Consider the following 23,642-nt stretch of genomic DNA (forward strand, 5'->3'; position numbering starts at 1 on the left):
ATTCACCATGACCTGCTCTGTGCTGCAAGTGACGGCATTCTGGATTTTGGCTTTTGCTTGAATGCTGGCTCTGAACTGCCTGAACACCTCTAAAAATGTATTTTGAGTTGTGAAAAATGAAAAAAAATTAACCCGTTCAGATTTTTATGATGGAGAAAAGTTTCAAAGGCATTGTGTCAATACGATTGAAACAGCGTGAGGTCAAATTAATTTTTTAAAGTGCAAACATTTCAGAAAGGTAATTTCAGACTCAAGGTTTTCGGACTTGAGTCATTTCAGACTCAAGTCCGAAATTTTTAAATGCCATTTTTTTTTTCTGTATACAAACCCAAAAAATTTGTCACGCACACAACCCATATTTTAACAGTTTCAAATAATGGTTTACACACACAGCATTGTTGGTTTAAAAGCATAATCAAACAAACATAATCCTGTAGCACTACTACACTCGATTTAGGTTTTATTGTAAAAAAAAAAAAAAAAAAAAGTTGTTATATGAGAATCTGAAATATTTTACGGCAAACTTTAAAAAAATAAAGATGATTTAGTATTCAAAAATGATTTATTTTTATTATTTTTTAAAATAAATTAGTCTTACTCTTCATATTTTCTGATTTTAATACACTGTAAAACCCAAAAAGTTAAGGTACAGTAACTCAATCCATTTGAGGAAACCGATTGCAACAAAACATTTAAGTTCAATAACTAATCCTAATGAGTACTGTGAACTTAATCCATTTGAGTAAACGAAGCAATTTAAACACAGTAACACCCAATAAATGAGGAGAACTCAAGCCAACTGAGTACTGTAAAAACCAATAAGTTAAGGCAACTCAAACCGTTTGAGGAAACCGATTGCTACAAACCATTTGAGTTAAAAAAAAAACTAATCTATCTGAGTACTGTGAGCTTACTCCATTTAAGTTGAAGTAATGAGGTATTAAATTAACTCATTAACTTCAACACTGAGTTCAAAACTCTTTTCAAATGAGAACTTTCAGTAAATTTAGAGTTAACCACACTCATTTCATTTGATAAAGTTGACTGTTGGGTTTTACAGTCCAGTATATGTATTAATTCCGGTACTTTTACTATAAACCAGCATATCAACCATTTGGTAGAGGTTGATATTTTAGAAATGATGGGCTGTGTTGAAACAAAACGCATTGATTGTGTTAACTAGCACCATAAGGAGTTCAGAAATGCAATCCAAACTTTTTTTTTTATTTATTTTTTATTTTTTTTGGTGGGGCAGTTAAAGGGTTAAGTTGGACTAGATGTGAATGAGCTAAATTGAAGTGTTTTTTTTTTTTTGGATAGGCACAGCTACATGTCTGAGGAAACATGGTCTTGTCAGGTTTCTTTAGAGTCTTTGCGTTTGGCAGTAAAAATAAGTACGGTTTATCTGCACCCTCCGCATGTAAACACACACTCAACAACACACGTACACATTACCCATTAAGGTTGGAGCCAAGAAAATGGCTTCATCTGACTGGCCTGTATCTCTATTTGGCTCATTGCCTTTGTGTGTTTGAGTAAATAATTAGTGGAGAGCGTAATGGAACAGAAGTGGACAGTGTGTCATTTTTCTTCTTTCTGGGTCTGGAAGTTTCAGGTCTGGGTTAGTCAGTGTAGTGGAACCCAGATCTTAATGCAACAGGAGTCATTGATTTGCTCGGGCTTTCCCATAAGCACTTCATTGGAACCAATTTTCATTGTTACACTGTGGCACGACTCACAATACCGGTGGCATGGTGCCCTCAATCCAATTTGAGCATCTGTGTTCCAGCTTGGCAAGGTTTGGCCTCAGTATTTACAAAGATCCATTTAGTGTGGGTAGCAGACTCTCTCTCTCTCTTTCTCGGCTGGCTTCAACTCATATGGCGCTTTGAGTTCACTGTCCTTTCAAACATGGACACTTTCCTGCTAAATAGGGCCTTCAGTTTCTGGCTGAATTTCCCAGTTTGCTTCTGGCATTCATGGATGCCAGAATTCATTTGGTAGCTGCATTCAGTTGCAGGCACTTTGGAATACAGACAGAACATGTGTGCATTGCTTTTTCGTTAAACCCAAAAGCTTTCAGATCTAATAAATAATTTTTTAATTGTAATAGTTTTTCTGAATTCATATTTTATTGTTATGTAGGTCGAATAAATGCAACCTTAGCAAGCATAAGTGATTTAAAAAATCGGATTAACCCCATCTTTTGAACTGAAGTGTATGTAAATATTGTATTATAAAGTATTGTATAATGGCCTATGTTTTGTCATCATATCTAGCTTACATAGCTTTAGATGTGTGGTGTTTGTGTGTATGTCTTATTTTTTGTCTCTTTACAAAAGTATTCAGATTTAGACAGTATATTTGTAAAGAGAGACGGGTTGCAACAGAGAACTTTCAGATGCAGCTTTATTTAGGCAAAGGGACAGTCATATAGGCAGGTTTAACATGTACAACATAGGTAATCCAACAGAGGGATCCAGAAACACAGGAGAATGGTCAGGACAGGCGGTATAAGAACAAACAAGGACCAAAAAACACAAAAGGCAAGACAAAAAAACAGTAGGAAATGCTCACTTACAGTAATCAAGACTCAGCAACTGTGTGCGTGTGTGTGCACTCTGTGTTTATAGTTCATCTGACGCCCGATTCACACGAGGCTTCAGCGTCAGCGCTTGACAGAGGGCGTGTCTGAAGTTAGGGCTAACGCGATTGTCATAGCAGCATCAGCCAATGAAATTAGTCAGCAATCGGCTACTGTCTGAGCTGGTGTATTTCCATGAAGCAATCTGATTGTCTGACGCTTCCGTTGGCGCTTAAAGTTGAGAAAGTCCCAACTTCTGCAGCAAGCAGTACCATTGAAGCTGCGCCGACGGATCCACAATGCAATTCCTCAGCACCTGACTTCACCCATTCAAAGTGAATGAGAAGTGTTGCCACTGACACCCTGTGTGAATGGGCCGTGATATCCCTGAACAGCTTCAGCTGTGTGTGTTTGCAATCTGGGAGAATCTGGGCCAGGTGTGTGAGTGAAGTGCATGATGGGATCTGTAGTTCATTAAATTGGCAGATTTGTTGTTCTCCAGCGATCTGCAAATGTGTTTTTAGTCACTTTTCAAAAGGATTCATTAGTTAACAGAGAGAAGATATTTTTCAGCACATTTCTAAACATAATAGTTTTAATAACTCATCTCTAATAACTGATTTATTTTATCTTTCCATGATGACAGCAAATAATATTTTACTAGATTTCTTTCAAGACACTCCTATACAGCTTAAAGTGACATTTAAAGGCCTAACTAGGTTAATTAGGTTAACTAGGCAGGTTAGGGTATTTAGGCAAGTTATTGTATGATAAACATACTGATTATTAGTTATAATAAATATACTGACCATTGTGTTCTTGTAGAATAACTTATATTAATTGTTTGTTTACATATTATCTAAAATAAATAGTATCAATAAAAGTCAATAAACTAACTAACCATGAGGCTGTAATGAGGGTCTGCAGGATCTTATAATTCATCTGTTCTAATGATGATAACAAAAGAGCAAATATACAGATGAGGTTAGAATTGTTAGCCCTCCTGAATCATGAGCCCCCCTGAAAAAAAATATCCACAATTTCTGTTTAATAGAGAGAAAAAAATGTCAACACACTTCTAAACATAATAGTTTTAATAACTCATTTTTTAATAACTGATTTATTTTATGTTTGCCTTAATGAAAATAAATAATATTTGACTAGATCTTTTTCAAGATACTAGTATTCAGCTTAATTAGGTTAATTAGGCAAGTTAGGGTAATTAGGAAAATCATTGTATAACGATGGTTTGTTCTGTAAACATTAAAAAAAATATATAGCTTAAAGGGGCTAATAAAATTAACCTTAAAATGGTCTTCAAACTAATTAAAACTGCTTTTCTTTCTAGTCAAAATAAAACAAATATGACTTTCTCCAGAAGAAAAAATATTATAGGAAAAACTGTGAAAACATCCTTGCTCTGTTAGACATAATTTGGGAAATACTCATAAAAGAAAAAGAAATTAACATCAACTTTTGTCTGTTTCAGATGATATGGAGGCCATCCCTGTGAAACATTTCATTAAGCATGTATCAGAGCTCTACTCCAACAACCAGCATGGCTTCTCAGATGATTTTGAGGTAAGATCTTCCCTAACACACAGAAACACACACACACACACACACACACACACACACACACACACACACACACACACTTTACATGTTTCTATAACTCTTCCCTTTCAGCAAACTCCCACAGACTTTTGTAAACACGCGTACCGTCTGGTGTGGTTCCCTAGGCTTGGCTCCAGCGGTTCTGTTGACAGTTTCTGGTGTCAGTCTGTGAACAGCTGGGTCGGGATCCCTCCGCGGATGTTTGTTATTTCTGGCAGGTGTCCGTACAGGACAAGCCAGTTCAGCTCAGCCTGTGTGAGAATGAATTAGACCATCTGAACACTGCCGTCTTTTTTTCACACCAAGTTTGGACTCTCTCTGCTGTGTATGTTAGCGCAGAAGCCAGAAAACCACGACAACATTCTGTCAGGCTAATGTGATGGCAGTTTGTACCAGAATGACTAGTAATTAGTTGTCCATTGAGTTTTGGGCTGCAGCGTCTGCTTGTGCTGTTAGCTGAATATCAATGAAGCAGGTTTGGCCCCCGATGTTCATCTGCAGGTTAGAGCAATACACACACACACACACACACACACAGGTTGGGTTTTACAGTCTATCTCTGCTGTACATCAGTATACTGAAGCATCCTGATGTTCCAGAGGTCTTTTACGCAGTAAATGGATGAGGTGTGCGGGCTCTAAAGATTGCTGAAAATCTCTGAACATAGCTGAAATGGAGTGTTACAGAATATTTTGATTTGTAAAGTATAATCAGTTCAGATGGCGGCACGGTGGCTCAGTGGTTATCACTGTTGCCTCACAGAAAGAAGGTCACTGATTTGAGTCATTTGGGATTTCTGTGTGGAGTTTGCATGTTCTCCCGTGTTGGTGTGGGTTTCCCCCACAGTCCAAAGACTTGCGCTATAGGTGAACTGAATAAACTAAATCGGCTGTAGTGAATTAGTTTGTGTGGGTGTTTCCCAACACTGGGTTGCAGCTGGATGGGCATCCATTGTGTAAAATATATGCTGGAATACTTGGGGTTTCATTCCACTTTGGTAATCTCTGAAATAGAGGCTAAGCCGAAGGAAAATGAATGAATGAATCAGTTCAGCAGTGCAGCCTCCGGTTAAATGTACATGCTTTTATTTGGATTGACCGTTGTATTTAATTCAATCTTAATTTAATTCATCATTTTGCTGTATTTTATTTAATTTATTCATCATTTTAATACATTTTCTTCTTTTTATTTTATATTTGCATTACATTTATTCGTTTAGAAGATGCTTTTATACAAGACGATTTTCAAATGAGGATAAAACAACCACTTCAAATGATCAGAGAGCAGCAATATATAGATGCCATGGCAAGTCTACAACATACGCTCATTCTGAAAACGTAACCTTATATACATTCTGGAGATCGCGAAATATGTAGCCCAGAGGTGTCCAAACTCAGTCCTGGAGGGCCGGTGTCCTGCAAAGTTTAGTTCCCACCCCAATCAGACACACCTGGGCTAGCTAATCAAGCTCTTACTAGGCTTTCTAGAAACACCCTTGCAGGTGTGTTGAAGCAAGTTGGAGCTAAGATCTGCAGGACACCGACCCTCCAGGACCAAGTTTGGACACCCTTAGGCCCTGTTTACACTATTGCGTTTTAGTTTGAAAAGGCATAAGTTTTGCTACGGTTACGCCATCTGTCCACACTACGGCGGAGTTTTCGAGCACCGAAAACGATGCGTTTTGGAAAAGCTAAAGAGGCCGTTTTCTTTCTAAAACGCTGCTGCTCCGTCTCAGTATGGATGGGGGATAATGGAGGCATCTGAAAACGGGGGCGGGGCTGCCGACATTCTCTACCTGATTGGGGCTTTGGTGTCATTGCGTATCCTTCCCTTATTCTTCAAGCCCCTATCACATGACTATAACACATGGCTTTAACGCTACCGGAAGACGGGGTTCGAGTTCGGCGAAGACCAGTTCCATAAAGCAGTTTGAGTAAGACAAAAACAGAAGCAAGCAGAAACAAGTGAATAACAGGGTGACTGTGATAAATCTGAAAATGTAGTAAAAATCAGACGAGGACTTTCCTTTTTTTTTGGATTGCTTTTGAAAACACTGTCGGATGGGTTTAGGGAAGTGGGTCGGTGGGCTATCGGTCAGACAGTCAGTCAACAGCGGCCTCTGGTGGATTTACATGAGAAGAGCAAGATCGATTTGCACTCGAGAGAGAGATCTGAAAAAGCGTACACAGCTGCCTCTGGTAGATTTGCAAAAACAAAAACTGCAAAAAAAACGTAACTTTAGGAACATATTTGGTGCTCTCCAGAAATGTATATAGGGGTACGTTTTTAAAATGAGCCTGGGCTGCAAGTCTAAGTGAGATTAGCAGTTTTGTTTCCACTTTAAGTCATTGTAATGGAGTGTTATAAGAGCGTTCAGAAAAAACAAAACACCAGCGAAAAAACTCGACATAAAGGAACATTAACACCTCACAGCCAACTAGCGTTTTGGAAGTGTTATTGCAGAGCTACAGAAACAGCGCGCAGAAGTATAAATGCACAGCTATTCTCTAAATGCACAGCTATCCTCTCGTTGTGGGTCGATCACTTGACATAGAAGTATAAACCAGGCTTTAAACAAATGCTGGATAAGTTGGCGGTTCATTCTGCTGTGGCGACCCCAGATTAATAAAGGGACTAAGCTGAAAAGAAAATAAATGAATGAAAAAGAGGTAGACTGAAGCACATATTTCCAATGAACATTTGTTGGAAAATAAATAGATGTAAATTCTTACTTGTAGCACATTCAATCAGAATATTGCATTAATTTACTTAAACTTTCAATCAAATGTCAGCCCAAATTTTTCCTACTAATTTTTTAGTTAATATCCCTATTAATCCCTGCCTGTTGTGTTTGTTGTCCAGCTAATCATTGGATTTAGCATCAAAAGTAGGTCTCCTACTTTCCCTCTTTCAGAGGAGAAAATGAGGGAGGGGCCTCTGGGGGTTACTGAGGGTCCCCTAAAGGCCTCGCTTGGCCCCTTTGTTCAAAACTGGCTTGATTGGCGCAGGGATGTGCCTCAAAAGTGTGTGTTTGCGTGTGCATGTAGGCTTGATGGACATTGGGAAGTGGTTCCAAGGGGCGCTTCTGGTGCTGTTTCCCCTCAATGGATTCCTCTGTGGTTCCTAACCCTTCTCTCTCGCCTCCACTGCTCAGCAGGGAGAAAGAGGGATGACAGCTGAGCCAAACCCCCTTTTGGATGAGCCCCCCAGGCCCCTGACAAGTGGCTTTGTGCAGCTCGGCCTGAAGAAAGCAGCGGTGGCAGTGATCATGGGAGCCAGGAGGAGTGGAAGGGTATTGGCTTGGCCTGGACAGGCACAGGGATTATGTGAAGCCCAGGCATGAGATTTTTAGGGGGGAGGAAAGAAACAACCCCAAAGGAGGGGAAAAAAGGAAGAGGACACTTGGACAACTTCGGCATTCAGCTGAAAGCGAGAGGAGAGTGAATGGAGAACGCTAGAAGGGAAGACAGGCCCATTTCTACTTGTGTTTTTCATGTATTTATTTACTCATTCATTTTTTTTAAACTCTAAGGGCCCTATCATACACCCGCGCAAAATAAGGTGCAAGACTTCTTTGGCGTGATTTGATGCTATTTTCAGACCAGCACAACCCTAATTTTCACATTTTGCACCACGTTGTTTCAATAGCAGATCTATAAGCACCACTTTGACCATTTGCACCACTCATGGGTGTTCTGGTCTAAAAAGGAGGTGTGTTAAGGCGCATTGTTGGCGCGTTGCTATTTTGAGGAACTAAAATAGGCTGCGCCATTGACCAAAACCTGGTGTAAAGTCCAGCGCAGAGCGTGTTAGTTATGCACATATGCGCTTCCAAAAAAAAACAATTAAAGCTTAAAAACTTTACATAAATTATTATTTTCTACATAAATATAAAAACATTACCTCCATGCCTTTGGAACTACCTTTAATAACACTATGGCAATAAAAAAATGGTGTTACAACATTACCATTGTACAAAACAAGTGTGTTTAAGAGTAAAACATGCAGACAAGGTCCATGTTTTGCTTAAACATCAGCTTGATCACTTTGATTGTTCATGTAAACATTACATTGGGATACATCACTGAGAATGAATTTATTCCAATCGAAACAATTGATTTTCAAGTAAATCAAGCCACTGAGATCCTCTTAAGGGGGAACTTGACCTTCAGCCTCCAAATCCTGGCCATCATCTCACTTCTCAACCTTGCTATATTTTTACCTTTTGTCTTTCTCAGCCAACAAGTTGCATCTATTTAAAAAAAATACCCATTTGATGCATTTAAAGAATTGAATATGCTAGTTGGATGTACTTTTTCACTCAATAAATTAGAATGGGGTTATAATGCTGTGTTCACACCAGACGTGGAATGCGTGGATAAATCGCGCTATAAATAGCCGCCTGAACATTTGATGTTACTCGCTTCATTCGCGTCAAACCCCGCTTCATTCGCGTGTCCAATTCACTTCAGAACAGTCGTGGATTCGTGTGATGGCCAGGGCTTCTGCCTGCCCCGTGACTCGAGCTTCATAGCTAAAGGGCTAACATGGATTTTATGAAGAAAATAACAGTGTTTATGTGCTTTATGAAGGATGATAAACAGCGTCGATGCGTTTAGGGCCGTGTCTGAGTCCACTACATCCTTTCAGAGGTGCATCCAGCTCTTTAAGCTCATAGACTCCTCCAGAAACTGAACCTGGCTGATGGAGGTTTTCCATCAGGTTGACTGAGCACAGCCCCGTTTGATGACCTTCTTGTCGGTGTCTGCTGGGGGATTTCCCCTGGGACACCGACAACAGACGATACGTCACAATCACACCCCCACAAGAGCAAGCTCCTGATTGGTTAACGTGGCGTGAATGTCCGATAAAATTCAGATTTTCGAACTCGAGTGATTCGCGCGAAACTCGCATTAAGCGCGTCAAACGCGCAAAACGCTCAATTCGCGCCACGCCATTCGCACGTATCGCGCCATGCGCATCGCGCCATTCGCGCAATTCTCGTCATTCGTGCCACGCCATTCGCGCGTATCGCACCACAGGATGTCTATTCACGCGTTTGCATTGACTTAACATGTAAATCACTCGCGCTTGACACGCGTTCTGCATCTGGTGTGAATCCAGCATTAGAGTTCATGTAATCAGATAGTTCACTCCAAAATGTGCTCACTATGTACTCACCCTCAAGTGCTTCAAAACTTTTATGAGGTTTCTTATTCTGTTGAAGATATTTTGAAGAAAGCTGAAAACTTTTGACCTTCATAGTAGGAAAAACAAATATGGAAGTCAAGGGTTCCAGCTTTCATCCAAACATCTTTATTTTGTGTTTAACAGAAGAAATGCTTAGAACAAGTGAAGGTTGAGTAAAGGATGACAGAATTTCCATTTTTGGGTGAACTATCCCTTTAAAAACAATTATATCATATAATACCACCAACATCACAGGATGTCACAAGTCACACATGAACAGAAGTAAGCCGTGACGTTCAGCAAAGTATTAGCTCTTACCCTTACTTAACCGTACTAATAGTAGGGTTAGTTCAGGTGCAGGTAACCAGAAACCACACAGGTGCATGTGTGCGGATGATACAGTACTGAAAACAGCCTCTGGCAGATTTTTAAACATCCTGTGGTTTTAACAACCATGTCCACACACCCCTCAGACGCAACACAAACACAACCAACTTAAGCACACGCTGAAAATTCGTGTTTTTACAGTACATCTCTTACATGTGGCTGCAGTCTGTCATTAGACAGCATCATGTATTCACATTTTAATGAGAGATCAGTTAGGAGTCAGAATGTCAGCTGTGTTTGCAAACTGAAGAGAATATTTGTGCTAATTATAGAGGTTGTCTATAATATTGTATGTCACACGTGGTCAGGGGTGACGCGGAGGCGCAGTAGGTAGTGCTGTCGCCTCACAGCAAGAAGGTCACTGGTTGGAGCCTCGGCGGGGTCAGCTGGCATTTCTGTGCGGAGTTTGCATGTTCTCCCTGCGTTCGCGTGGGTTTCCTCCGGGTGCTTCGGTTTCCCCCACAGTCCAAAGTGTATTAGTGTGAATGGATGTTTTCCAGTGATGGGTTGCGGCTGTAAGGGCATTGACTGCGTAAAAAATGTGCTGGATAAGTTGGCGGTTCATTCCGCTGTGGTGACTCCAGATTAATAAAAGGACCAAGCCGGAAACATTCTGGTGACCAATTGCTATTGACCTTATTCTGTGATGTGGAAGTGCGCTCGTTTTTTGCAATTGGAAACTTCCGATTCAGTTACCCATGAGATAAATGACTAGGAATAATAAACGTCAGAAAACTGTAGTGATGGGAAGTTCGGATCATTTTACTGACTCGGAACGCTCATCGAGGTGAACAAATCTTTTTTCAAGTCATTTCGTTCATTTTGTTCAATTTGCGAAATTAATATTTAAAGGTTACGAGTTGCTCATCTACAGCTACACCAAAACGTTGATCACACTACAAACAAGGCATAACTAGAATGCTATAAGAAAAGTGAAAATAATTATTTATTGTTTACCTGCTGTTTTGTCTAGGATTATGTCATCTCACCTCTTCTGATGGGTCTTCAAATTTAAGTGGTTCGTTCACGTTACACTGACGGTCCCAAATAAGTTTAACCAAAGCACACAGCCTCAGCCGAAAGGAGCCATGATTAGTTTATCTTTCGAGTCATCTGGTTTTTGAGTTGTTCGTTCATTGGTGACAGCATGTAAAGAGAGATTACTCAAATTGATGACTTGAGAAATTAATGAATCAAATCTTTTTCTGGCTCTAAATGCATATGATCGGCTTCTGTCTTTCACGTGATGAACAAACGACTCAAACTGAGGACTCGAGAGATGAACAGATCAAATCTTTTTCTGGCTCTAAATGCATATGATTGGTTTCTGTCTTTCACATGATGAACGAACGACTCAAACTGAGGACTCGAGAGATAAACAGATCAAATCTTTTTCTGGATCTAAATGCATCTAATTGGCTTCTGTCCTTCACAAGTTGAACGAACGATTCAATCGAAGACTCGAGAAATTAATGAATCAAATCTTTTTCCGGCTCTTAATGCATATGATTGGCCTCTGTCTTTCACGTGATGACTGAACGACTTAATCGAGGACTCGAGAGATAAACAGATCAAATCTTTTATGGCTCTAAATGCATATGATCGGCTTCTGTCTTTCACGTGATGACTGAACGACTCAGTTGACAACTCGAGAAATGAAAGTAGGATTTTGTTCTGTCTTTCTAATCCTACCTAAAACCTAAACCCAACTTCTATCTTGCTATCTATTATTAAACAGCTAATTAGTGGTTTATTAGACTAGTAGTGTTAGTTAATGGTTTGTGAATATCGTCAATTGTGACCTAAACTATATGTTTTCAATCCAAAGGCTTTAATTGGGGACCAAAATTTAGATGAACAATTATGTTTATAAATGCATATAAATAGTGACATTCGTTATCTTTGATTATTGCTCCTGATTTTGTAATAACGTTTATTAACAGAATACCTAAAAAAGGGTTTTGTTTGGGAAGACAACATGTCGTTTTCTAGCAACACAGACAAAACACTTGTCACTTTTTTGTCAGTTTTCATGCTCTTACTGAACAAAATTCTGTCATTTTCAGTGTTGAGTAATCTCAGCACCTCTGACTGATCACTGCATGTGGTTAAAAATGTTTGGTGGTTGTGGTTAAAATGTGATTAAAATGCTTAATGACAATAAAAAGGAATAGAATGAAATCTGATGGAACGTGCATGTCGCAAACTGACACTTTTCATTGAGATTCATTGAGATTGAGATTCATTTCACATCTCAGTTTCACCACAGCAGCCATTATAGATTTACATTTGAAGTTGAATTGTGGAAAAGCATTTTTTTTTTTTTTTTTTTCCTGGTATCTTGAATTTGTGGATTATTTTGAGTCATTTTGGGAGCATTTTTGGTTATCTAAATCTGTCCCTATCACATGGGAAAATATATGAATGCCATCAATTAGGCAAAACAGTAGCATATATTGGATATACTGTTCTAAATGAATATAGACATTTGGTTCATGTCCATATAGTACAGTGGTTCTGTTGCTCTGCTTGTACACTTGCGGAGAACTGAACTTCTTTTATAAAAAGTATTGGTCCCACTTTATATTAAGTGTCCCTAACTACTATGTACTTACATCAAAAAAATAAATACAATGTACTTACTGTGTTTATAATGTATTTGAAAACACTTGTATTGCTTTTGAGTTGGGATAGAGGTTGGGTTATGGACAGGTTTGGTGGCATGGATAGGTTTAAGGGTGGGTTAAGGTGTAAGGGATGGTCAACAGTGTATTTACAAATGTAATTACAAAAGTTAATTACAGATTAAAAACATACAGGTATTTAATCAAGCATAAGTACACAGTAAATACATGTATTTACACAATATGTACATTGTAACAAACTATTAATTCCTATGTAAGTACATATTAGTTAAGGCCTCTTAATATAAAGTGGGACCAAAGTATTTGTTTGCAAACGTCCCTTGGCATTTGATTTCAATTATGCTTACATAAGATGTATGTTTAAGAACTAAGGAGAAAAAAATGTAAATTCTAACTTTTCAGCTGCATCTTATGCATGATGGCTTCATTATGTGCATGTGTGTGTTACAGGAAGTACAGCGCTGCACAGCTGATATGAAGATTACAGCAGAACACTCCAATCATCCAGACAACAAGCACAAAAACAGATACATCAACATCATCGCCTGTAAGTCTTTTAATGTTTATACATGTACAGTTGAAGTCAGAATTATTAGCCCCCCCTGTTTATTTTTTCCACAATTTCTGTTTAACAGAGAGATTTTCTCAACACATTTCTAAACATAATAGTTTTAATAACTCATCTCTAATAACTGATTTATTTTGTCTTTGCCATGATGACAGTAAATAATATTTGATTAGACATTTTTCAAGACACTTCTATACAGCCTAAAGTGGCATTCAAAGGCTTAACTAGGTTAATTAGGTTAGCTAGGCAGGTTAGGGGAATTAGGCAAGTTATTGTATAATGATGTTTTGTTCTGTAGTCAATCTGAAAAAAAGTTGCTTAAAGGGGCTAATAATTTTGACCATAAAATGGTGTTTAAAAAATTAAAAACTGCTTTTATTCTAGCTGAAATAAAACATATAAGACTTTCCCCAGAAGAAAAAAATATAATCAGACATACTGTAAACAATTCATTACTCTGTTAAACATTATTTGGAAAATATTTAAAAAAGAAAAATAAATTCAAAGGAGGGCTAATAATTCTGGCTTCAAGTGTATATATATCCAAAGCTGAAGTCATTATTATTAGGGCTCCTGTGAAATGTTAATACATCTTTAAATTTCTTTTAAAAATATTTTAGCTTGCGTTTTACAGAGCAAACAAATTTTCACAGTATTTCCTATAATATTTTTAGTTTTACTTTGAATTTTAAAAATGTTAAAAAATTGTTAAACATTTTAAGGTCAATATCATTATCTTTCTTGGGAAATATATATTTTTCGATTGTCTACAGAACAAACCACTGTTATCTAAAACTTGCCTAATTATCCTAACTTTCCTAGTAAATACAATAAGCTAGTTCGGTGTTTAAACTGCACTATTTCTTCATTTCTTTCTACTACTATTTCTTTTCTCTACTAAAAATAACAGCTTGCAGTACTAAGATTCATTCATTCATTTTCTTGTTGCCATTATCTAACCAGCAACCCAGCGACCTTCTTGCTGTGAGGCGACAGCACTACCTACTTTGCCACTGCTTCGCCCAGTACTAATATTTTTTAGCTAAGACATTTTTATTCCACAAATAATATGTTTTTGTATTGTTTTAAACAGTAGATTTTCTTTTAAACCTTCTATTAATCAAGGAGTCTAGAAATAAAAGTGATGATAATCATGTTTTATGAACACCAAATGTGCATATTTGAACAATTTCTGAAGGATCGTTTTACATTTAGGAGTGGAGTAACGCTCAGTTCACACGGGGCTACAGCATCAACGCTTGACGGACAACGTGTCTGAAGTTGGGCTGACGCGATCGTCATAGCAGCATCAGCCAATAAAATTAGTCCGCAATTGGCTACTTTCTGAGCTGGGGTATTCGCGTAAAAAAAGTTCTGATTGGCTGACGCTTTCGTTGGCGCTTAAAAAGTTGAGAATTTTCCAATGTATGCAGCCATAGATATATACACTAGATATCGCATATGAACCCTGGGCATGCGTCAATACCGCCGCCATATTTGTACAGTGCTCCCAGAACAAATGTCATTCAACCGCATTTAGTCAAGACTAAAGCCAATCTGAAGATGCTGGACTTTTGCGCTGCGTACAGGTATAGTAACAAGCTAACAAAGAAAACAAAGCACGAAGACAGAACATTTCATAAGATTTAGTTTTTTATGATTTTGTATGTTATGTACTTTTGTGCTCAACAAGTAACGTTATTAATGATAATACAGTCTCTTACTGCACTAACCATAAGGCAAAAGTAGCACCAACTTGCACTTAATAATAGCCTTATGCTAGTTTTGTTGAATAAAAACAGCAAACTATGTAAATTTAATATGACAACAAGTCGCTGATAGCAGGAGCTTGTATTATTGTCGGCTAAGTGAAGTAACTGCTAGTAATTTATAAGGCTGTCCGATAACATAACAGTACCTGCGCCTAAATGTGCATACTGTAAACCCTAAATAATTGAATATTACAAATGTTATGTACCATTTAACTCAGAAAGGTGGATATGCACATTAAGATGCAGAGATATCGATGGTCCACACGAGTCGTTCATAACGTAGATTTATTAACAAACAAGTTGCTCCCTCCATTAGAATTAGAAGTTAAATATTTGCGTACTGACCACTGGGAAAACTCCCAATCATAGATATAGGGATAAATGTTTACATATCTATAGCTCCGAATGGCCAGTCCTCCACTGCACCTTGTTCCCTCATTCATTTCAAAGGAGTACTGCCCTGTACTAAAATGGCGGCTCTGTTGACGCATTCCTTACAACAGCATAGGCATGTAATATATAATTTCAGTGTTAAACTACATATTTAGCCTGTGTTCTCTTCCATGTCTCTAAGCATCCATCTCTCTTTGTTCCCCCAGATGACCACAGTCGAGTAAAGCTCAGGCCTCTGGCAGGCAAAGACTCCAAACACAGTGACTACATCAATGCCAACTATGTGGATGTGAGTGAAATCTGTTGACTGGCTTTTCTTTTCTCATAATGACCTGACTGTGTGTGTGTGTGTTTTTATGATGTATATCTCCTGTGTTTCTCTCCTCCACAGGGCTATAATAAACCCAAGGCCTACATCGCAGCTCAGGGCCCTCTCAAGTCCACGTTCGAGGACTTCTGGCGGATGGTGTGGGAGCAGAACACTGGCATTATAGTCATGATCACTAACCTTGTGGAGAAAGGCAGAGTGAGTTAGCACAGCCACTACATTTTCTCAATCATCTGATAATCTTATGTCTGCTCTCAACTTTTTTATTATGGTGTTCTGCAGAGAAAATGTGACCAGTACTGGCCGTCAGAGAACAGTGAGGAGTATGGGAATATTGTGGTGACGCTGAAGAGAACCAAAGTAATGGCGTGCTACACACTCCGCATCTTCACTATCAGAAACACCAAAGTAAAGAAGGTACACAATGTTTTTATCTCTCTATATTTCTCTCATTCTCATACCAAAAAGATTTAGCAAAAATGGTAACTTTTAAAATTCCTGAATAAGAAACAAACATGTCCGATTATATTTAGCTCTTTCCCTGCCAGTGTTGTTTTTTTTTTAAGTTGTCAGCCACTGTCAGCATTTTTGAAGATTTTCACCTGTGTTTGACGGCCCTCAGAAACTTTTTTGTAAATTTTACAAACAAGAAACATCAAGTCGAAAATTGTTTTGCAAAATGTAGTCAAATATTTGTACACAGCGGAATGAACCGCCAACTTATCCAGCGTGTTTTTACGCAGCGGATGCCCTTCCAGCCGCAACCCATCTCTGGGAAACATCCACACACAGAAATACACACATACACTCGTACACTATAGACAATTTAGCCTACTCAATTCACCTGTACCGCATGTCTTTGGACTGTGGGGGAATCCGGAGCACCCGGAGGAAACCCACGTGAACGCAGGGAGAACATGCAAACTCCACACAGAAACGCCAACTGAGCCGAGGATCTAACCAGCAACCCAGCGACCTTCTTGCTGTGAGGCGACAGCACTGCCTACTTTGCCACTGCTTCGCCCAGTACTAATATTTTTTAGCTATTTATTCCACAAATAATATGTTTTTGTATTGTTTTAAACAGTAGATTTTCTTTTAAACCTTCTATTAATCAAGGAGTCTAGAAATAAAAGTGATGATAATCATGTTTTATGAACACCAAATGTGCATATTTGAACAATTTCTGAAGGATCGTTTTACATTTAGGAGTGGAGTAACGCTCAGTTCACACGAGGCTACAGCATTAACGCTTGACGGACAACGTGTCTGAAGTTGGGCTGACGCGATCGTCATAGCAGCATCAGCCAATAAAATTAGTCCGCAATTGGCTACTTTCTGAGCTGGGGTATTCGCGTAAAAAAAGTTCTGATTGGCTGACGCTTTCGTTGGCGCTTAAAAAGTTGAGAATTTTCCAATGTATGCCGCCATAGATATATACACTAGATCAAATAGTCAAATATTTGTATTTTCATTTTAAAAGTAAGTTTTAATATTGTGTAGACATTTTATAAACATATTTTTTTAAGTTTCTATAAATATTTTTGCATATTACCCTGTTTAATAGTTTTTTTCTTTTTTTTTTGACAAAACCACAATGAATTAATTTATATATACACTACCTGACAATAGTCTTGTCATCGATCCCAGTTTAGTAAAAGCAACAAGTAATAACTTGACTTCTAGTTGATCATATGCAAAAGTAGCAGAAGGTTGATTTTTTTCAGATGAATCATCTGTTGAACTGCATCCCAAATACTGCAGAAGACCACATAAACTCAAGATTCTTAGAGAAATTTTTGGTGTTTGGTGAATGGTTTCACCATGGTTTGGGGTTACATTCAGTATGGGGGCCTGTGAGAGATCTGCAGAGTGGATGACAACATCAACAGCCTGAGGTATCAAGATATTGGTGCTGCCCACTATATTACAAACCAGAAGCTCCTTCTCATACTTCAGCCTCCACATCAAAGCTCCTGAAAGCAAAGAAGGTCAAGGTGCTCCAGGATTGGCCAGCCCTGTCACCAGAAATGAACATTATTGAGCATGTCTGGGGTAAAATGGAGAAGGCATTGAAAATGAATCCAAAGAATCTAGGTGAACTCTGGGAGTTCTGCAAGAATGCTTTCTTTGCCATTCCAGATGACTTTATTAATAAGTGATTTGAGTCATTGCAGAGATGTATGGATGCAGTCCTCCAAGCTCATGGGAGTCAGACACAATATTAACTCTTTTTCCACTGCAACATGACTTTATATTCTATACTGGACATTATTTCTGTTCAGTGACAAAGACTCTTTTCTATGCAAAGTCATACCTTACTGTCCTAACTAAATAATTAAAAATCATAGCTTGATTATATTTGATTTTGGTAAAATAATTGTAATCTTGAGGTCTTTGCCTTTCATATAAGCCACTTCTGATACCAAATGATAAACTAGTCAAGTTTTTATTTGTTTTTCCTAGAACTTGGATAGGCGACGAGACTTTTGTCAGGTAGTGTATATATCATAAACAAAGAACCAGGCCTCTGCTTTCAAACAAAATAGGCATTTTTTAACTTTTTGTGTTCATTTTTTATCCTCACTTGAATGTAAAAATGCAACATTTCTGACAAAAAAACAAAGGAGTCTATTTCCAACCCTAATTTTCCCGTTTTGTGACATGTTGTAAAGAGCAAATCTTTGTGCACCTTAAACGCTTACACATGGCTTAATACACACAGCAATTAGCAAATATCTTTACAAATTAAGAAGAATTAAAGGATTAAAATATTGCAAAAATACATTATTTTCCACATAAATATAAAACCACTGCCTCCATGCCTTCTTCATCACGGGGGGCTTTTTTCAGTTTATTCATGACAGTTTGCATTTGTTTATTGTTATTATTATTATTATTATTATTATTATTATTATTATCAGTATTATTTATTATATGCGTATTTATATTTGTTTTAATAAAAACAAGTTTAGATTTTACATTGTCTTGTAAAGTATAGTCACATGTTTCATTTTATTTGCAAACAAGAATGTTATGTGTAGATGTTAATTGATATTATGTATTATTAAATCCACTTATCTTTCTTTTGGTTTGTTATATTTGTCAGATGTGTAGATTTTAAAACCTTTACAAGATTTTTGTATGATAAACAAGACTTTTTGAACAAATATTAACATTCTCTTGCTAAGAAGCACGGTATAATTTCACAAATTTTAACTGCGTGAAATTAATCATTTTTGTTCGTTTTACTTGTATGGGGTATGATCTCAAGTGATATGAAAAAACAGACAGATTAACAGTTGTGCAGATTATTTGCTGCTTATTCTGACTATTTATAAGCATTTATTTTAAAAATGACCTGATGGAACTGGAAAAGGCACTTTTCTTGGAATGATCAAAGTAGCCATTATGCACAGTTTGACCTGCTTTTTTCTCTACCTGTGAGAAGGATTTTGTCAGGGCTGAGCATTAAAAGCCAGAGGAAAATGTCTTAAGAAGCTTATGCGAGGTCCTGGCCTTCACAGCGTCAGTGAGAGTGATCTGCTCTCTCCGTAAATCTCTTTCATAATGCACACCGAGGCCACTGGCAGCAAAGGAAGAAGCTACTTTTATAGCAGCCGCTTAGATTTGAGTTAAGCTGCCACTATTTTCAGTAAATGAAAATGCCTTAATGGTATATGGTGATTTTATGTATATTGTTATTTATTTTAAGATGGCACATTTCTATATTTCTTGGTTTTCATTTTGAATTTCAAGAGCTGGTGCTGGTTATGTATATTATTATTGTCAGTGTTGAGGGTTAGGCATTACAAGTAATGCAAGTTACATAATAATATTACTTTAAGTAACTAGTAAAATTTACTTAAAAGTAATGCTAGTAACAAAATAAATTGCTGAATCAAAATTAACATAGTCACATTAAATCATGCACACAATAGCCGCATTTCCACTATCGCGCCTATAGCGAGTTAGCCAGGGCAAGTTAGGGCCAGTCAAGTTTCCATTGTCACTTCCGGGGCCTGATCAGGTCAAACCGGGGCTTCCTTGGGCCAGCGTCCAGCCTTTTTCCGGCCCGCCAAGTTCCTTGGGCCAAAGAAGGCCAGCTGGGGCTTCAGGGCGGAGTGAAAAGAGAGGCAGAGTTTGCCCGAGTCTGGTAGAAATGGCATGCCACCTTTACACTAGTTTTTCGATCGCACACAAGTATGCGGTAAAATAAATAAATAAATAAGGGGAAAAATATAGCTGGTCAATTTAAGATAGGATATTCCATAAAACACCTTATAGGCTAGAGGTCTTTTTGATTATGATTGCCCTTATGTTTCCCTTTTAAGTGTAAGGCTGTTGATAAGGCTGAAGTGATATTTCTTTGCTGCATCTTCCGTTGTGTTTCAATAACGCATAACAATCTTTACACCATATTAAAGACCCTGAAGCCAGTAACTCTCAGCTGTCATGAGTTTTTGTTTAAATGTTAAAATGGTGTGTTTGTGCATGAAACGTGCATGTTTAGATGGCATGTGTGAGAGACCGGGGGAAAGAGTGTTCGCTTGACAGCTCTGTTGATGGGTTTCTTTCTTTCTTTCTTTCTTTCTTTCTTTCTTTATTAATTTATTTATTTTGGAGATAATACAAAATATGAATACAACAGAAAGACATAAAACTTCGACCCCTGACTAATAAAGGGACTAAGCTGAAAATAGAATGAATGAATGAATGAATGAATGGATGGATGGATGGATGCATTGGTTGATTGATTGATTGATTGATTGATTGATTGATTGATTGATTGATTGATTGATTGATTGATTGATTGATTGATTGATTGATTGATTGATTGATTGATTGATTGATTGATTGATTGATTGATTGATTGATTGATTGATTGATTGATTGATTGATTGTGTTGGGACAACATGAATAAATGTGTGTAACCCTGCATTTATTAACAGTGTAGTTACCTAGCTGGGGATCTGATTCAAAGATTTATGCTAAGCTAAGCTAAAAGTGTTCTCGCTAGGCTTGGAGATCAGCTAGTTATGGATTCAAAAAATGGTAAAACTCTGCAGTTTAACTTTAGGGAAGCTGTACAATGAGCCAAATTTTCCTCCAAAAAAAGGTGAAGTGTTCCTTAATGGAAAGATATATAAAAAATATATATTTAGAATATATATATATATATATATATATATATATATATATATATATATATATATATATATATATATATATATATATATAAAATATATAGTATATAAATATATTTGTTATATTGAAGAACATTTGGATGTTCAAGGGTCATGTGGTTTGTTTGTTTGCAGGGTCAAAAGGGGAACACTAAGGGCCGTCAGAGTGAGAGAACGGTTCTGCAGTATCACTACACCCAGTGGCCGGACATGGGTGTCCCAGAATACACTTTACCCGTGCTCACATTCGTCAGGAAGTCTTCTGCCGCACAGACCCCAGACATGGGCCCCATGCTTGTACACTGCAGGTAAAACCCACACACATTTGAGTATTGTTTATAGTTTACATTTGTATTTTATTTTTGTATCTTTATTGGAATGACATCTGGTTAGGGGACCACCAATGAAAACTTGTCTTTGGGATATTTGGCTATATTTACCTTCTTGGAGAATGCTGATTAGAGTATACTGTCCTTTGTTGTGAAATCAAATAAGCAAACATTCCTACATCTGATTTAATGGCTGAACAGAGTAATAAATGCACTGACTCGTATGATATCCATGTGTTTTTTTTTTCCTCAGTGCCGGTGTGGGAAGAACAGGAACATACATTGTGATTGACAGCATGCTACAGCAGCTAAAGGATAAAGGCGCTGTCAATGTGCTCGGCTTCCTCAAACATATACGAACTCAGAGAAACTACCTGGTCCAAACGGAGGTGAGTCAGCTGACATGGGGTCTGATTTATACAATTTGAGTAGAAATTGAACGTATACCAGAACGTATTTACATTTCTTGATTATTGATCGTTTGTTGAAAATGCTTGGCTCATTTGATGATTTCAAGTCTTTCAAGTCAAGATGTCCAAAATCTTTACACACATTGACCCAGAGGCTGTTTAGATGCATGCCACTGATGAGAAGATGACCAATGTTTACTGTATGATGACCGAAATGGCCTTATACACCCAGCAGGCACAAGAGGTCAACGTGACGTCAGATTGACGTTGTACCCTAACGTTGTGGGGATGTTGCATGTTGTTTTGAAATAAAAATCAGGTTGATGTCAGAACCCAACGTCAGGCCGACATCAGTGTCCAATGTCCAACCTAAAATAAACCAAATATCAACATCTAATGATGTTACAGCTTGACGTTGTGTGAACGTTACCACTATGATATCTATCAGATGTTGGATTTTAGTTGTAATACTTGTCCAATAAACATCAGTATTTGATGTAAATTTTGGCCGATTTTGGTCACTCTCTAATAGAGATCTTTGCGGGACTAAATTTTGAATCCCGCTCCCGCCCGCACCTGCCAGGTTTTAGCCCGAACCTGACCGCTCCCTCTTACATTCAGCATTTGTTGTCCCGCTGCCTGACCTGCCCAGTTTTCTACCCGCCGCGCCCGATCCTGCTAAAGAGCGGGGGGAGAACAAAACTGAAAACCACCCAGCTATACAGTCCAGACAGCCTATAACAAGCTGTCTGTATAAACACACACACACACACATAAGCACCAAGCACACACACAGACAAAGCTCTCTCTCTCTCTCTCATTCGCTCTCGCACTAATACACACAAACACACACGTAAGCACCAAGCACACACATAGGCAAAGCTCTCTCTCTCATTTGCGCGCACACACACACACACACACCTCTCATTCACGCGTGCACACACACACACACACACACACATACACATACACACACAGGAACAAACAAGCTAAACACAGCATCGCGCTATTTCATTTCATTTACACACATACATACTCGTGCTCGCTCCGGCGCTTTATTCGGAAATTTATTCCAGGAATAAAGGAAAAACAGACCTTTACTCTCTAACAACCTAAAATCAACCAAATATCAGTGTCATTTGACGTCGTTATTGGACGTCAAAATAACGTTTTCCCTAGATGCTGGCTAGACATTGATTTTCAACTGACATCACAAACTAAATCTAACCTAATATTAATGTCTTATGACGTTTTTGTGCCTGCTGGGCAATAACTGAATTAAATTGCACTACAGAATGTTACGTTAACACACCATCATTTTTTTTAACTGCGTAATACTCACAACTCACTTCTCTTGAGTACTTTTAAAAGGTCTACTTTTTACTCATCCTTTGAGTAATATTTACAACAGATACTTTTACTCTCACTACACTTTTAGGCAAGTAATGGTACTTTTACTTAAGTATGATTTTTCAGTACTCTTTCCACCACTGATAATAACACATACAAAACAAAAACATTTTCAAAGGGGTGGTCCAATGCTCTTTCAAGCATTCAGAGTTATTTACACTGTTAAAAGGGGTAAATGAGGGCAAGTTGTCACATTGTCGCCCTTAGTGTTAAACGTCAATGAAAAATGCTAGCAAAAAGAACTGCAGTGTGAACTAGACTGAGTGTGAGTCTGGATTATATATGTTTGGCTGGATCTGATTGGTTCATTTAAGACTACAAAGCTTGTTTACATTTTATTTATAGCGATATCACAGGTTGCAGTCAATTGTAGAAAGACAGTTGCGACTCATTAGCCCAGCACCCGCCTCCATTAGCACTGCTTTTATCCAGAAAGAATCGTAGAGCTGAATCTTCATTCATTCAATCATTTTCTTGGCTTAGTCCCTTTATTAATTCGGGGTCGCCACAGCGGAATGAACCGCCAACTCATCCAGCACGTTTTTACGCAGCGGATGCCCTTCCAGCCGCAACCCATCTCTGGGAATCATCCACAGACCCTAACCCTAACACACACATACACTTATACACTACGGACAATTTAGCCTACCCAATTCACCTGTACCGCATGTCTTTGGACTGTGGGGGAAACTGGAGCACCCGGAGGAACCCCACGTGAATGCAGGGAGAACATGCAAACTTCACACAGAAACACCAACTGAGCCGAGGTTCGACCTAGCGACCTTCTTGCTGTGAGGCGACAGCACTACCTACTGCACCACTG

General features: G+C 38.2%; 1 protein-coding gene across 5 annotated transcripts in view; it reads left to right on the forward strand.

Moving 5' to 3' along the window:
- ptprga (protein tyrosine phosphatase receptor type Ga) overlaps positions 1 to 23,642 on the forward strand; it is a 502,971-nt gene that overhangs the window by 455,575 nt on the left and 23,754 nt on the right. For all 5 annotated transcript variants that reach the window (NM_001329864.1, XM_073915995.1, XM_073915997.1 and 2 more), the window contains 7 exon segments: positions 4,074 to 4,165; positions 12,874 to 12,970; positions 15,363 to 15,445; positions 15,548 to 15,682; positions 15,767 to 15,901; positions 20,806 to 20,978; positions 21,253 to 21,388. In NM_001329864.1, coding sequence (NP_001316793.1) covers positions 4,074 to 4,165; positions 12,874 to 12,970; positions 15,363 to 15,445; positions 15,548 to 15,682; positions 15,767 to 15,901; positions 20,806 to 20,978; positions 21,253 to 21,388 — 851 coding nt within the window.

Source organism: Danio rerio, chromosome 11 (genome assembly GCF_049306965.1).
Source record: "Danio rerio strain Tuebingen ecotype United States chromosome 11, GRCz12tu, whole genome shotgun sequence".
Taxonomy (NCBI): domain Eukaryota; kingdom Metazoa; phylum Chordata; class Actinopteri; order Cypriniformes; family Danionidae; genus Danio; species Danio rerio.